Source organism: Manduca sexta, chromosome 28, assembly GCF_014839805.1.
Source record: "Manduca sexta isolate Smith_Timp_Sample1 chromosome 28, JHU_Msex_v1.0, whole genome shotgun sequence".
Classification (NCBI taxonomy): Eukaryota; Metazoa; Arthropoda; class Insecta; order Lepidoptera; family Sphingidae; genus Manduca; species Manduca sexta.
In genome coordinates this window covers 2051665-2068147 of record NC_051142.1, presented here as the reverse complement: position 1 = coordinate 2068147, position 16483 = coordinate 2051665, and the positions used below count along the sequence as shown (strand labels likewise).

Below are 16483 nucleotides of genomic sequence, written 5' to 3'. Positions count from 1 at the left end.
CAATAAAACATACACCTTTCATAGTTTTTTTTTTAACAATTCCGTAAGTAATCGATGCAGGGCCCTTATTCCGTATGATAGTGTAAACGCGTAACGCGGCCGTGTCATGGTATCTTCGAGAAATGTGTGTGGAATGGTATTCTGTAAGCCAAATTTCTATAGTCCTAAACATGATGCGTTGTGTTACGTGCTTGTTACACACTGTCAAAATAACGTGCGGGATAGAGAATAAGGCCCCAGTGCTGTTTTAATTAAATTTTAATTATTTGGAATATTTTCAAAATATGTAGCCGACATTTTAGTAGTATTTATTTTGGTAAGATTAGATATTCTTTTGAATATTTTTAGTAGATTTCAAAGTTTTCGTTGGTAGGTTTATAAATTTAGATGGTAGGTTTATAATAGTCATAGTGTTTTTCAGGTTTTCGCATACGGATTTACATACAAATTGAATCAGGGTTCTTCGCTTTAATTAAATAATCGCAACTCGATAAAATACGGTCATCGAAGACTTTTTACCCATAAATTAACGATAGCCTAAAAGATAGGTTGATGTTACAATTTCTACCAACCTAGATGTGCTTTCTGAAATTGGGATTAGCAACACTGTGGAACGCAATGTCACTTTGAAGTTTGGATCATCTTTGTAAAATGTAAATATCAATTATCGCAAGGAATCGAGAAATGTGTGGAATTTGTTTGTAACTTGTAATAATACTAGCTCTTAATTAAATATACTGTCCACGAGTCTCCTCTCCTACTAAGAGGGATTACGCCTTAGTACACCACGCTGGTATAGTGGGGGTTGGTAGATTTCTTATACATAATTTCGACAAGTTACGAGATGTGTGCCTTGGGTTTTGAATCTTGTTCCGGCAGTTTGCTTGTTTCCCGACTCGACGCTCGACGACCCTAAAATGTATTTTATCGTAAATACAATAAACAGAAATAAAAAAAAATATTTACCAAAAAAATATTGGGTTAAAACTTTAGGCATCAATTTTTGTTAAGTTACAATTTATACATTATATATTTTTTTGACAAAAACAAACTCATACTGAACCGAAATAATTTCATCCCCTTAAATCCTATTTACCCTGTTTTGGAGTGCAAGTCGTACATTCTTTGTTGTTAATTTTTTTTTTAATACACACTCCTGCTATCTCTAAAGGGAGTGGCAGAGCTGCAACTAGTGCACCACTTTTCGTCCCATATGTTAAGAGGTCTAGCTATGCATAGAACATCACTTGACCTAAACTGGAAACCTCAGAACTCATGATGTGCATGGGATACAACTACGCCTCTGATGCACTATATTTGTTTAATAAAACTAAATTGCCATATTGATTCCAGCAAAATGTCCAAAGACAAAAACACATATCGTCATGTATCATATGAGCAGGTGAAGACCATTATAGACTTCATGGGGCAGCACATAGAGCTGGCCACAGGCAGCATGCGCTCGCTGTATGAAAGGCACACATCGAAAAAGCTATGGGGGGAGCTCACCAAGACCCTCAATAGTTGCCATGGTGGCACCAGGAAGAACTCTGATGGCTGGAGTAAGGTTAACATATAATTTATCAGAAATATTTTATTTATATGCAAAGCTGTAGTGAAGTGTTTTATGTTATGTGGTAGTCACTTTTCAATTCAGCATATTCTCTGAGTAGTACCTAACACTTAAAAAATATGATTGTGATACACAACAATTGAAGAGTCATTACTAATGGGAAATTACTAGTCACAGGAATTGATCCAGTGCGGGAGTTTATGATCAACTTATCTGATTGCTGGACAAATTCCTAAAACATTATTGTTACATCCACAAATAAGGCTTGCTTGTACACTTACACTTACCTGACAATATCCTAGTTTGATTGATAATATTTCAGTTTTAAATTTTATGGTAGCATTAATAATAATATAGCCTTTTATTCAGATCCTACAATTACATAAAAGAGAAATATATGAAAAAAACTTAAATATTGCTGCTATCCTTAATCTAGTCTTTTATTTGGAGTTTTCTTATTTTTTGAAGATCTGTTTGCCAGTCGGCAAAGGCCTCCTCCAACCTTTTCCACTCGCGTCTTTCTTGGGCCACTCTGTTCCAAGTGACGCCTGCCACTTGCCTGATGTCATCGTCCCACCTTTTTTGTGGTCTTCCTCTTTTCCTTTTTCCCTCTCTTGGCACATGATAAGAGGAAGAGATACATGGAGCAAAAATGTGACGCGATGGTATCCAAGAGAGGGACAAAGGAAATGTTAGCATTACTTACACAAAAAATTTAATGTAATATGCTCTTTTTATAAAATATGGTTATAATTTTATTTTTCATACCTTTTAGTACTGGAGTGACTTTAAAAATAAATTAAAAAACAAAGTCCGAATATTAGAGAGGCAAAAGTCTGGTTCAGCTCTGAACAAAACCATCAGACCATTAACCAAACTGGAGAAAAGGGCTCTGGTCATACTGGGACCATATTTTGACAAGAGGAAAAATAGAAAATTTGAATACACACCTGTTTCAGTAAGTCAACATTAATTATAATTATCCAAACATATAAAACAAAGTCACCCACCACACCTGATATGGTAATAGTTTTGAGACACTGGAAAGGACATGGGCTACTTTTTATCATAGTAAAAGTATCACAGTGGAAAAGCCACGAAAAAAAGATAGGGTACATTGATACTATAAAATTAATAAAACTTATCTATCAAATCAACAGTGTAAATTAAATGAGAGTAAGCTTATAAATCTATACTTCTATACTATTACATAAAGCTGAAGAGTTTGTTTGTTTGTTTGTTTGAACGCGCTAATCTCAGGAACTACCGGTCCAAACTGAAAAATTCTTTTTGCGTTGGATAGCCCTTTGTTCGTGGAGTGCTATAGGCTATATATCATCACGCTATACCCAATAGGAGCGGAGCAGTAATGGCTAATCTCAGGAACTACCGGTCCAAACTGAAAAATTCTTTTTGCGTTGGATAGCTCTTTATTTGTGGATTGCTATAGGCTATATATCATCACGCTATACCCAATAGGAGCGGAGCAGTAATGGCTAATCTCAGGAAGTACCGGTCCAAACTGAAAAAATCTTTTTGCGTTGGATAGCCCTTTGTTCGTGGAGTGCTATAGGCTATATATCATCACGCTATACCCAATAGGAGCGGAGCAGTAATGGCTAATCTCAGGAACTACCGGTCCAAACTGAAAAATTCTTTTTGCGTTGGATAGCCCTTTGTTCGTGGAGTACTATAGGCTATATATCATTACGCTATGGCCAATAGGAGCGGAGCAGTAATGGCTAATCTCAGGAACTACCGGTCCAAACTGAAAAATTCTTTTTGCGTTGGATAGCCCTTTGTTCCTGGAGTGCTATAGGCTATATATCATCACGCTATGACCAATAGGAGCGGAGCAGTAATGAAACATGTTGCAAAAACGGGGAAAAATTATTAGTTTTGAGAGCTTCCGTTGCGTGCGCTGCGTAAACGGTTAAAGTTATGCAACAATGATGTATGACGGGATTGTTCCTCTTAAAAAGTTCTAAAAAATATATTATAAAACAAAGTCCCCCGCTGCATCTGTCTGCCTGAACGTGTTAAACTCAAAAACTACCCAACGTATTACGATGAAATTTGGTATGGAGACAGTTTGAGACCCTGGGAAGAACATAGGCTCCTGGGAAACTACTACTTCTATAACGGAAAACTTTAGCCTGAAAAACTTTATAACGCGGGCGGAGCCGCGGCAAAAGCTAGTTTATTATAAAATGATATCCATTTGTCACATATAATTTAACCCATTATTCATAGAAAATAAATATACAATCTAAAACCTTATTTCAGGATCTGCAAACAGAAGTAAAACAAGAAACCTATCATGAGAATAATCTTAGTAACAATTATGGAAAGGATCACAATGACACTAATGATAGACTATCTGGTAATTCAATAGTATGTATAAGGCGCATATCACACTGTCGATTTGCGAACAAGTTCATAACACGGCGAAATGGCAGCATATTCGTATCTAGCGTACAACGAACACGCGGCATGTTCTTTACGCGCTCGGTATGAATTCACAGAGTGTGGTTTCTTCGCCTCACTATAAAATCGTTCGCAATTCGCCAGTGTGATATGTTTCATAATTTAATGTTTGTTAATTACTGCTCAAACTCAAATTTAATGTGCACACAAACACAAAGGTCCGTATTGCATTTCTATCTTGGAAAATGGTCAGTAAACCTGTGAAAAATATTGTAAACAAGACCATAAAGAGAACCTAGTATTTGATTCAGAAACAGATTGTGCATTTCTTGTGTTTTTATTTGACAAACATGACTTTCTATAGGTGGTGAAAATGAGAGTGAACAAAGTGGAGCATCTTCTGATGAGGATTATGTCGAAGAAGTTCAACAAGTCCCCAATGAACAGCTTATACAAAGTAAATAATATCTTAATCTTATTATATCAATACATAAATGAAATCAGTGTTGCAAGTATTGCAACTACTAAAGATTTCGTTTTTAAAAAATCTAGATTAAAAAAAAAGAAACATTACAAAGAAATTAACCAATTCTGCACTGCATTGGTACCAGCAGTATTCTAGCTAGTATTCTACTATGTAAATTTCCATAAACATTGGTGTAGTAGTTCCAGTGATATGCAAGTTTCTTTTAAATGCATCTTTTTGCAGATTTATATCCCAAGTGGCTGATAGAAGTGGAAAAGAAAAGAGCTGATGCTGAACTTCTAAGAGCTAAAGCTGAGGAACAGAGAGCTAGTGTTGCGGCAATAAATGCCGATGCAGCCGTCATGCAGGCAGAAGCATTAAATAGGCTGTCTGAAGCAGCACACAAACAAGCCGAAGCGATTATGAGGATAGCAAACATTCTAGAAAACAGAGGATGTCGTGACTTGCTTAATATATGATATAGTTTTGATATTAATGAGAACTTGTTGTGGCCTCGCAGTAGATCAATATGGTGACTGGTATCAGTAGTCAGTACCACCAGTGTCAGTACAAGAAGCTGAGGACTTTGTTTATGGTTTAATGAAATGTGGCAAAGGATGCAGGATTTTAGTGGCTGTGTGACTAATATTGCTGTAAGATATTATTTTTATAAGTTGGTTTCAGCAGGCATGTGTAAATATTAAAATACCGTTTACCCACTAAAAATGGCTTTTAAAATAAGAAACTCAAGCCAGGGTCATATTTGAAATTTAGAATTCAGAAAACAGAGGAGAATCCACATGGAAAAATAAACCTCCTTCTCATCTTTCACAAGTGTTGCCACTTAACAACTCGACGTGAGGAAGCTACATTGCATCGCCTTGAAAAATCTAATTTACGAAAAAAGGATTCCATAAAAGCATTTAATCAGTTAAACAATTAAAAGTAATATTTTTCTTACGAAGTTTTCATTTGCTCATTGTAAATAAAATATAAAGGGTAAAATATAAAAATATTCAACAAATAAAAATAACAAAATATGCACTTAATCAATTTTGTAAAATATGAAATCGATGGCTCCTAAGCAAATTCCTCCTCTTTTTCTTCTTTATACAAAATAAAGTAATAAATAGTAGTGGGATGATGAAAGGCTGCAAAAGTTTTATCTTTCATATTAGTTGACCTGTGAACCATGGAAATATTGAATAAATTATACATTTATTTACTATAAGAGTGAAATATGTATCCACTTGTTTGTGTTTGAAAACGAAAGCTAGATAACCTTGAAAAAGCTGAATTTACTAAAAGTGACAAATTATTAAAAGCAAGGTTGAACTTTAACAAATTATAAAAAAAAAATATTTTATAAAATGTCCTGTCATAACATAAATAAAATATAGAGAGGTCATTATTTTCAGAATCTGAATTTCGGTCTGGTTTCAGAATGCGATTCGGATAAAGTTCAGTCTATGGCTTGGCGTAAAGGATCATTATCCAGAGCGGTTATAATATAACAATCGGTCCGAACATTACTAATCAGTAATCTGTGGTCCGAACGCCGAAGGGCAACAATTGGTAGAAAATGGTAAACTTCTACTGGCAATAAAATTAGTGTCTTGCGCGGCGAGTGTGCGCAGAAAAATAAAAAAAAATAATAGGAAAAGAAATGGCAGTTACTAGAGAGAAAGAAAATTGTTCAAGAAAAATCAATGGAAATATACCCGCATTATCTCTCAACAGTGACAATATGTCGACGTCGACGGACAGCGACGACGTAGCGGACCCGACGTACGAGATCAGGAATATACAGAGCATAATAAACGTGACTCGCGAAAACATTGATGCGTTGAATGCCAAATTCGCTGGTTTCCAGCACCCGCCGTCATTGTATCTGTCTGAATACCAAGAGCTGACATCTAAGTTACACAATTTGGAGCAGCGGGAGCGGACGCTGCGAGAGTTGCTGCAGTCAGAGTCGCCGGATCGGAGCGAGGAGTGCTCGCTGTACGATGACAGCAAGAAGTTTGATACGCTCACGCGGCAGCCGAAGGTGTTCCTGCGGGCCCACCTGCCGAACCAGCAGCGCACCAGTGTGCAGGTGAAGGAAGGCGTCACGTTGCGGGACGCGCTCTCCAAAGCGCTCAAACTACGCAACCTGACGTGTGAGGTGTGCGAGGTGGTGCGGACAGGCAATAACCAAGTGATTCCGTGGGACGTGGACATCACTTTGATCGCGGCAGACGAGGTCAGTGCGTTTGTTTATTATTACAATGCACTATACATGTGTGACGATACATTTTTTATTAAAAATACTATAAAATTGTTTACATTGTTATGTTTATTATTTCACACACATAATATTATTTTATTGTTTATCAATGATACAGGTTTGTTGTTTATTTATGTACAAGAATTCATATTTACTGCAGTATAATCTACAACTAAACTGTTTATTCTTTAGTACAACCAAAAATCTGTATAATACAAAAGTTTTTGTACCAGAATTGGCTACATTTACCATGTTACCTTTTTAAGCTGGTAGAAGTATATCAATATCACAATCTTAGCAATCTGCTGAAAGTGTAACACACATGACTTATTGTAATACAACTTTCTCTTGTGGACCATTATTGTAGTTTGTCATGCAACACTGATATTTATTAGAAAGTTAATAATTAGTGGAATTTCCAGGTTTATTAAATTAGAATTTGAAACTGGAAATAATGCAGTAAACAAATAGTATGCCCAAGCACTGAATTTTATGTACACAACATATTTTTATTTCCTTAACAGAAGCTATTATAACAACAGAATAAAAGTTTTACTAATAAATATGTTACATATTAGTAATAGTTATTTGTTGTTATTTCTTGATTTAATTTAGTCTGAAAGACAGTGAGTTGAAACATCATTTAGCTCCAACAAATATAATACATGAGTAAGGAAAAATATGTATTGCATTCACATTACTGTTTAAAATTGCCTAAACTTGATTTGTTACCAAAATATATGAAACTTGCAGTATTTGACAGGATTTGTTTTTTCTGAGCCTCAGCATTCATGGCTCTTGACAAAGCAAATTTTAGTATAAGCCAATAATGCAGCAAATTATTGCCTTCATAAAACTAGATATTGTTTATTATTTTGTAATAGAGCTAAGGCTACATCACAAGTAGGATCTAGACACTATCATTTTGAATACCATCAAGAATGTGTTTGTGTCTCTTTATTGAGAGTGATTTATGTTATGATATGCAAGGAGTCTTTAAATATTGAGTTGCAACCTCCATACATTGTGGTGTTTGCTTTTAGCAGTAGTTTGAATATGGAATGTCTGTGAAATAATATTATGGCAATAGTATTGAAACAACAATAAAGTAATTACTTGTATTGTGAGTTGATTGTAATTATGGTATTGTGGATGTACATCAACAAGTTCTTAACTCATTGCTCTGATATTGCTTTGTAGAAACTTAGTGTGATGATGGTTAATAAATTATACAGCTAATGAATACACTGTTGTGTTGCTTGCATTACACATAGAAAGTTCATTTGCTATGCCAAGATGGCATAAACCCATTGATGATTATGATGTCTGCAATGACAAGTTTATATTCAACCTTTAAAAAGTCTAACCTTCAGTATATTTTGACACAAGACACACCAAGACACAAATTGTAAACTTACAATATCATCATACCTGTATAGTACTTAATTTATAACATGTTCAAGTATTTTTTTTATAATTAATTCTTTTTTTTTATAATATGTTTTATTTTATGTAATAGCAAATGAACCAGCAACTATTCATTTTTCTATACAGAGTTAATTGTTTCAACCAGCCAGTGTTTCTTAATTTATGACTGGTTTTCTTTAAATGAATGGTGCTTTGTGTAGGTACTTTTGGGAAAAATTATGATATCATATTATGTTGTCATCAAAATCCTTAAATCCATTTTTACATTTAACTTGCATTATTTTTCATAAGAAAGTTAATGATTTTCAACGTAATTATCGCTAACAATATTATGTAGGTGAGTGGAATACACACAATACCCAAAAAGTATTTTAACAAATATACATAGTGTCAAAAAAAAATTTGCAGGTGACTGTACGCACACTGGACAAGCTGCCAATAATGTCTCACATATCGCACCAGTTCACGCGCAAGACGTTCTTCACGTTAGCATTTTGCGAGTGCTGCCGGCGGCTGTTGTTCAACGGCTTTTACTGCTCGCAATGCAACTTCAAGTTCCACCAGCGATGCGCCGACAAGGTGCCCAGCACCTGTCATCAGGTAATAATTATGATATGAATATTGAGTTGGAGTGTTGAATACAAACTCTGTGGCATAAACAATGTTTCACCATAATTGTTATAAAGCTAGGCGAAAGCCTTTTGATCGCCACTTCATACATCTTCATATAAAGTTATTTTTTATCTCCAGTCCTATTTTATGCAATTTAATATAATAAAAAAGACATGTCAATGAATGATAACTATGATTCTATGTAATAAAATTACAATTAAACATAAATCAATATTGCTTGTCTCAAAAAAGGGCTTCATTAATTAATTCATTCAACATTTGACCTGTCAGGTGCGGATGACGGACACGTACTACGCGGCGCTGTTGGCACAGAACCCGGAGACGCAGGCGGGCATCCTGCACTTCCCGCCGCACTTCGGATATCACCACATGATGGACCGCGGCGACCAGGCCAAGTGAGATGTCGCTGTGTTTCATACACAATCTAAATAAGATAAATAGGAAAATTGGCAGATTAATGCAACTACAGTTTTCATTCCAATCCAATTTAATTTGTTTGGCTGATCGTTTATACGACAATTAACTACAGTTTTACAACACACCTTAATTTTTTGAAATCAAATGTTTAGTCCACATAGTTCTCAGTATAATATTATTTCTCTATTTTGAAAAGAATATTTACAGATGGTCGTATACTGAGATTGTCAGCAGTCTTAATGGCTGAACTATTAAGCAATAGTTCAAATTGGCAAATAAAACTTTGTGCCAATTGAAGTTTTTCAAGGGTGTTCACAATATATCTGGGTACTGAGTGGTGTTGTTTCGTTGCAGACAGCAGCACCCGCGCTCGTTGAACCAGCAGGACCGGTCCAACTCCGCGCCCAACGTGTGCATCAACATGGTGCAGCGACCCATGACGCTGGCCGACCACCAGCGCAAGTACAATCAGGTGCATAAATACTACCATAACATACTATAATAGATTTGAAGTTTCCACAACTTCAAAACTATTATAGTATGTTTTATATTATAGTGTGTTTATGATGTGTAATAGATGTTTTGAAGAGCTGGGCCCTTATTCTGTATGATAGTGTAAACGCGTAACGCGGCCGTGTCATGTTATCTTCGAGCAATGTGTGTGGAATGGTATTCTGTAAGCCAAATTTCTATAGTCCTAAACGTGATGCGTTGTGTTACGTGTTTGTTACACACTGTCAAAATAACATGCGGGATAGAGAATAAGGCCCCTGAATGCAATACTTTGTTAACATCAAACTTAAGGTGATATTGCAACTGTTTATGTAGTGGCAACGCCTACTATCAAGGTAGGAATTTGCTTGTTTCATACAGATGTTAAAAAAAATAACTAGTTTGTGAAGAGCCACTCATAAAATCTCTTTGTACCATTTTCTCCAAGTGTATACCATCCGCCCCATGAAGTGATAGAGTGGAGCCTACAAACATATCAATTCCGTAATAGGAATTCCAGATTCTGGGCTGAAACTGAGCAGTATAACACATTATTATATGCCTGACCTGGGATTTGATAGTTAATGTTCATATTGTATGTTCAGAGCAATAACTCGCCGCAGTCGACGAACTACCTGACGTCGGTGCGGCACAGCAAAGACGAGAAGGACAAGGGGAGCGACCATCCGCACAGTCAGAGCACGCAGGTCAGTTTATTTTACTCCTTAGTATTAATACTTTGTGATTGATGATTATTTTTTATCTGCTGGATTGTTTATCCTCAGTTCGTTAGGATTGAAGTCTAAAAATATTAGTAGTAGGTACAATCATTATAAGATATAGTTTTTAGCTTCTTTTTTGTGAGTTACTTTTCTATTTTTTTTTTTTTAATATTTGTTTTAATTTTTCTATAGGATTTATATAGTCTGGCATATTTTAACATACTGCGTGAACGTCTCCAAATTATATTGTGCTTGATTCGCTGCGCTTAAGTCACTTTTAGTTTAAATTATGTGCATGTTGAGTTTTCCTAACTTGGGCTTACATTATAGCTATAAGTTATAATATTTAAAATATTGTTATCGTAGTGTTAAGTCTGCTGGAAAACCTAATAAATAAATAAATAAAGATAAACTTTGTATAAATTACAATTTGCAATTATGACATGCAAGTAATCCAGGATCGGCGGAATCATAGCTGACAAACCGATAGACTTAATCCCTGTCGCATAATGGTACGAAGTATAAGCTCAGTGTACTGTGCACGCATTAGTAATACTGTTCGCGCTCGAGCTCTAATGAATTATGCGGAATGTTAACTTAATGATTTCATACTGAGAACTTATCGACATTACGTTATCGATGTATGTAAATCCAGGCGCCGAAACTGATGTACATTTATGAGATCGATAACGTAATATCGACAAAGCCACTCCATTACAAAGTGAACACTGGACTGTACCCGCGCGTGTTGCAGGCGTCTCCGACGGGCACGCTGCGGCCGCGCCGGGCGCGCGCGCGCTCCGCCGACGAGTCGTGGAAGAACGCGCTCTCGCCGCGGGAGAGCTACGACGACTGGGTCATACCCGCCGACGAGATACTCATCGGCGCGCGGATAGGTAACAACCACCTAGCATACGTGTCATAACAATATGGCGGCATTGTTATCATAACATTAAATATAATCCCACTAATCTGAAACACCCTATATAACATCTTCATACTACTGTAAGCTAGAGGGAAGGCAACCGTAAACAAGTTATTTATCTTTGTCAGGTTCGGGCAGCTTTGGGACAGTATACAAAGCTCACTGGCACGGCCCGGTCGCCGTCAAAACACTCAACGTGAAGACACCCACGCCGGCGCAACTACAGGCGTTTAAAAACGAGGTGAGCACTTCTAACATTATACAATTTTTGGAAAAAATGTTGAGCATTATTCTAATGGTCGACAATATGATAATTACTAATGACAAAATTCATATAAAAAAATCTTCAGTACTAGGATTTTATTGATTAGGTTGACTGCATTCGTAAAAACGAAACAAAGTTTTTAAATATTCAGTAATCACATTACCTATGAATGAAAGAATTTTTCTTCTATACTTTGTAGTACCTAAACCTTTAGAAACCTTTAGTAGACCTTATGGTCTCGCTGATCCTCGGGATCTGTATAAAAATACCGATGTATTTGAGAATTCCTATATTAAATGTAATCTTTATCGCGTTGAGTCATAAATATTTGAATCCGTTTGTTCAGGTGGCGGTGCTGCGCAAGACGCGGCATTGCAACATCCTGCTGTTCATGGGCTGCGTGTCGAAGCCGTCGCTGGCGATCGTGACGCAGTGGTGCGAGGGCTCGTCGCTGTACCAGCACCTGCACGTGCTCGAGACGCCGTTCCCGATGCTGTACCTCATCGACGTGGCGAGGCAGACCGCGCAGGGCATGGACTATCTGCATGCCAAGAATATTATACACAGGTATACAGCTATACAGGGTGAGTTTTATAATAGGGATTTTCTAAACAAATACCAATTAAACATATATGTGAGAAAATTTACTTGATCGTTCATTGACTAAAAATAATGGGCAAAGTAAATATGTTAATAATATTTCTATAGCTTGTAAACTTCTGTTATTCCAGGGACCTGAAATCAAATAACATATTCTTGAGAGACGACTGGTCTGTGAAGATTGGTGATTTTGGGCTCGCCACCGCTAAGGTGCGGTGGTCAGGTATGTATACCAACTTATTATTCTAGAATAATGTAAGCTATTTCTGTCACTATCACAGATTAATATTTACGATCGTATCCGTAATAATTGGTTAAATTGTCAAGAATGTGTTGTAGAAATCCATGTTGCATTGTATTTTATTTTATCGACAATATCACAAAATAAAGTGATATTATGTAAAATAATGCCTAAAAAATGACAATCAGTAAAATATAAACACATCTTCGAACGATCGGCATTCATGCTGGCTTGTTTAATTCCGTCTTCTCGCTCTGCTTATGAACTTTCAAGTTGCAGGACTTGCAACTATGTTTGTTCATAGATTCGTCGAGTGCGGGCGGCGTGCAGTGGCAGCAGCCGACGGGCTCGATCCTGTGGATGGCGCCCGAGGTGATCCGCATGGAAGAGCCTGCGCCGTACACCTTCCACTCGGACGTGTACGCGTACGGGATCGTGCTGTACGAGCTGATGGCCGGCGAGCTGCCGTACGCACACCTCAACAACAAGGACCAGGTGACTACATTCATCACGCACAAACTACTAAACTAAACTACTCGTAGCACTAAGGGAGAATTGTATTGCGGGGTTTTGGGCAGTATCCTCCAAAATGGGTGCCTACTATAAAGGTAACCAATACAGCTGTATTGCTGGTGTAAATGCTTATATACAGTGTAAGACTGCACCACGCTTTCGACAACTTGCATCTCGTATTTCTGGAAAGATTTAATCATTGCTGTTTAATTGCAGCAAAACAAATGATGTTGATAATGACCTATACACAGGGACGTAGTTACCGTAGAGCTAGACGGTGCACCGAAGCCTCCAAGGCCTGGCCTGGACTGGTTCTACCAGTGCCTTATATATGTAGGTTACCACCATGTGATAATTAACAAAGCAACTTATCTATTAAAAAGGTTAATTGTGGACCTTCTTCCTTTGCTTCTGCTTGTTTAGTCTTTACATCTAGATTGTGGGTTATCTAGCTATGCCTCTGGCTATATAAACTTATTTGTCTAGATCCTATGGATGGTGGGTCGCGGCCTCCTCAAACCGGACTCTCGTCGCTTACGCCAGGACGCTCCCCAGCAGTTGAAGCGCACGTTCGAGGATTGCATAGTGTTCGATCGCGAGTCGCGGCCGCTGTTCCGGCAGATCCTGGCCACACTAGAGGCGATCCTGCGGCTGATACCGAAGATCACGCGTAGCGCCTCTGAGCCCACCATGAGCCGACAGCTGCACACCTCCGACGACTATTTGAGCTACAGCTGCGCTTCGCCTAAAACACCTGTCAATTTTCATTTCAACACAGACACCAGCTTCCCAGCTTTTTACGGGTGAGTAGTAGTTATTGTTGGTTTTGTTCAAAGCCAAGTTCAAGTTTGTTTTATTATTAGCCAGTGTCACCAAAAATATTTAATGTATATAAAATACGTAGTGTTTTGTAAAAGGCTCTCCTGCTTGTGAAAGTTATACAATTGTTTTGTGAATAATATTTTATTAGTAATGTTCTTACTGTCGTAGATTGGTAATTAACTTAAAATAAAATTAAATAATCGAAATAGCTCTATGTAGGCATAGCCAAATATTATAACCAAATTTCTAAAGTATAATTTTATTTCAGAATACCAGTGCCTAACCAGCGGCACCCCTAGGGCTTGTTGAAGGGCTACGACTAGCCCTGCCCCGGCCCCCCGCCCCCGGGTCCCCGCTCCCCGCCCGCCGTCGCCCGCCGCCCCCGACGCTCACACACAGCGCTGCGGACAGCCATAGTACTTACTATTGCTACATAGCGAACACATTCGAGTTTCCTATTCACGTAGATTCGTTTGATATGACACGCTATCGATAAGTAGTGGTGTGAGTTCACGCGTTGTTTGTAAAAGCTGACGTTATGCTCTAAAGTTAGTCACAAGTGGCGTCGTAGTTAAGTCTAAAGTGTAAGGGGGGAGTGACTAACTTCACTGAGTTAAGGTTGTTTTAGATGGTTTTAGGAGAAACATATGCTTACTTACTAAAATTACTAAAATAATATATTGAAATACAGCCAGCAGTCACTCTGGCTGTCTTGTCTTGAATCGATATTAAAATACAAATCCTATGTCGTAGGCGTCAGTCAGAAACTTTCGCTACTATAACGCTCGTCGAACCCGAAATAAATATTCGCGGATGAACATATTTTTCTGAGTACGTGAAACGACTCCTCGGGGTCCTCGTGTTTTACGGTCAACTCTTCAATAATAGTAGGTATATGTGACTACATACTGTTCGGGTAAGCAACATACTGTTTCTCTTAAATCACCGAAAGCGGCTTTGTAGGTCCGCAGGCCAGCTGGCGTCGGCAAATGGGGACGTTGCCTATCGATATATCGATACCTCGCTGCCCGCGCGGTGCAAGTCTACTGTCGAACTTGAGCACTGTGGTACTAGTTGTATGGGGTGTGTAACCGACTGAGTGAGCAGGAATGTGACGTCATCTCGATACTTTGAACACTACTATCGAATATTGTGAATGTAGAAATTAAGAGGTGCGCTGGCCAGCTTCGTGGTGGTACAAAATAATATTTGGTGAGTTGATCCTTCTTTGTTTCATTATTCATCAGTATCGTACTACCTGAACATAATATTTAAAAAACTGGGCATATTGCAACTTCTAAATCAATTGAGAAAAACTTTAAATTATCGCATATTGGCTCATTCCAATTCCGTTTACTATACCTACACATTAAAAATAAAGTGTTGTCGAAACTATACTTTGGTTATTCCAATACTTTTAATACATAAATATTCAATATGTGGTTTAGATTATCTCAAATACGTAAATAAATTTAAACGTACTAATCTGTCAGTTGTATGTATTGAATATTGATTGGTTGAGTATGTGTCGGTCGCCACGAGGCCGCACCACAGCGTACGCGCGTAACGTGTGGCGCGCGTTACGTGCGAACTTAGCCGCTTTATTTATTTATCTTTGTTTATGAACGCTAAATTATTTGTAATTGTATTTATTTCGCCTCGACAGCGGCTCGTTCGCGTGTAGCCTCGCTAAATTCCTTCGATGAAGTCCATTTTAGATCATTACTAAGTGCTTAATTGAAGCATAATAATGATTCTTTACTACTTAAGTATCTATCGAATATGAACGCCGTTTTTGTGTTATCTTTACCTTACGCCCATGGATTCATCGAAATTTTATCGACTGTATTATAAGTTAAGGATTTTTCGAAAAAGACGCTTTATTTGTAAATTTGACGGTTCCAATTTGGCGGCCCTCGTTCCCGCGCATCCGTTCGGATTCGCGAACTCCTTGTAAATATAATGAGCAGCTGTTCCTTTCGTCCAAGCTGTAACGTCTATCACCACTTGCGGCATAGTTGCTAAGCCTTATCAAGCAAATAATATGTGAATTATAGCTACAAATTTGTCGAAACGCAATACACCAATCAAATATATAAAAATCAGTTATTTTTCAGATGAAAATAATATTTTTGTATTATCTCGACACAGAATATTTACATTATAGTTATTGTGTATGTGTTAAAAGTATTATTTACAAGATAATGTTGACCGAGAGCCGCACACGTCGCGCATTGCGTGATCTTAACGTGGTACATTTATTCTATTCGCGTACAATTTGAATTTAACGTAGTTGGGGTTTCGTAATAATACTCGTATCTGCGTGGAAAGTAAATCCTAGTAAAGATGAGGCAGCGCGCGACGTCGTCGGCTCCCGGTGTATAGTTGTAATCTGCTCTCGCGTCGACGCCGACGCGCAAGATATGTAATTTATTGGTAATCATTGTAAATAATTAATTGTAATTAATGACAGTAGCTTAATGAAGGAACGATTAAGGATCTTGTGTATACAGTACCTATAATTAATTTTAACGCATAACTATTGACTTTAAGAACACAATAAATTATTGTTTCATTTTAAATTAAGTTTTGTTTTATTGAAATTTTATCGATTAAACTACCTTCGATAGTGACTAAACTCGATCATGGCAATTTGAGTACAGACAGCACTTATCTATGTGCCAATATTA

General features: G+C 37.5%; 2 protein-coding genes across 4 annotated transcripts; both read left to right on the top strand.

Annotated features, from left to right (window-relative positions):
• Positions 1-447: 447 nt before the first annotated feature.
• On the top strand, positions 448-5426 carry LOC115448401. Of its 3 annotated transcripts, none has more exons than XM_030175820.2 (6): positions 448-653; positions 1354-1567; positions 2349-2531; positions 3860-3956; positions 4365-4457; positions 4710-5426. In XM_030175820.2, the coding sequence occupies exons 2-6, from the start codon at positions 1358-1360 to the stop codon at positions 4943-4945; spliced, it is 819 nt and encodes a 272-aa protein (XP_030031680.2). In that variant the 5' UTR covers positions 448-653; positions 1354-1357; the 3' UTR covers positions 4946-5426. The 3 variants fall into 3 exon arrangements, with proteins under 3 accessions (XP_030031680.2, XP_030031679.2, XP_030031682.2); XM_030175819.2 differs by having other exon boundaries at positions 597-804; XM_030175822.2 differs by lacking the exon at positions 448-653 and having other exon boundaries at positions 1354-1562.
• A 577-nt stretch (positions 5427-6003) lies between these two features.
• LOC115448399 (raf homolog serine/threonine-protein kinase Raf) lies at positions 6004-16379 on the top strand. The gene is made up of 12 exons (XM_030175817.2): positions 6004-6711; positions 8572-8763; positions 9067-9191; positions 9568-9685; positions 10311-10412; positions 11182-11323; positions 11481-11593; positions 11964-12184; positions 12349-12440; positions 12763-12953; positions 13458-13774; positions 14062-16379. The coding sequence occupies exons 1-12, from the start codon at positions 6133-6135 to the stop codon at positions 14090-14092; spliced, it is 2223 nt and encodes a 740-aa protein (XP_030031677.1). The 5' UTR covers positions 6004-6132; the 3' UTR covers positions 14093-16379.
• Positions 16380-16483: the final 104 nt, after the last annotated feature.

Bases quoted from the DNA above. Each gene is read 5' to 3' on its own strand.
- LOC115448401 (XM_030175820.2), top strand. From the start codon at position 1,358: ATGTCCAAAGACAAAAACACATATCGTCATGTATCATATGAGCAGGTG. The intron at 2,532-3,859 runs GTAAGTCAACAT...ACCTTATTTCAG, and splicing joins TTGAATACACACCTGTTTCA to GATCTGCAAACAGAAGTAAA. The intron at 3,957-4,364 runs GTAATTCAATAG...GACTTTCTATAG, and splicing joins CACTAATGATAGACTATCTG to GTGGTGAAAATGAGAGTGAA.
- LOC115448399 (XM_030175817.2), top strand. From the start codon at position 6,133: ATGGCAGTTACTAGAGAGAAAGAAAATTGTTCAAGAAAAATCAATGGA. The intron at 9,192-9,567 runs GTGAGATGTCGC...GTTTCGTTGCAG, and splicing joins GACCGCGGCGACCAGGCCAA to ACAGCAGCACCCGCGCTCGT. The intron at 12,954-13,457 runs GTGACTACATTC...TTATTTGTCTAG, and splicing joins ACCTCAACAACAAGGACCAG to ATCCTATGGATGGTGGGTCG.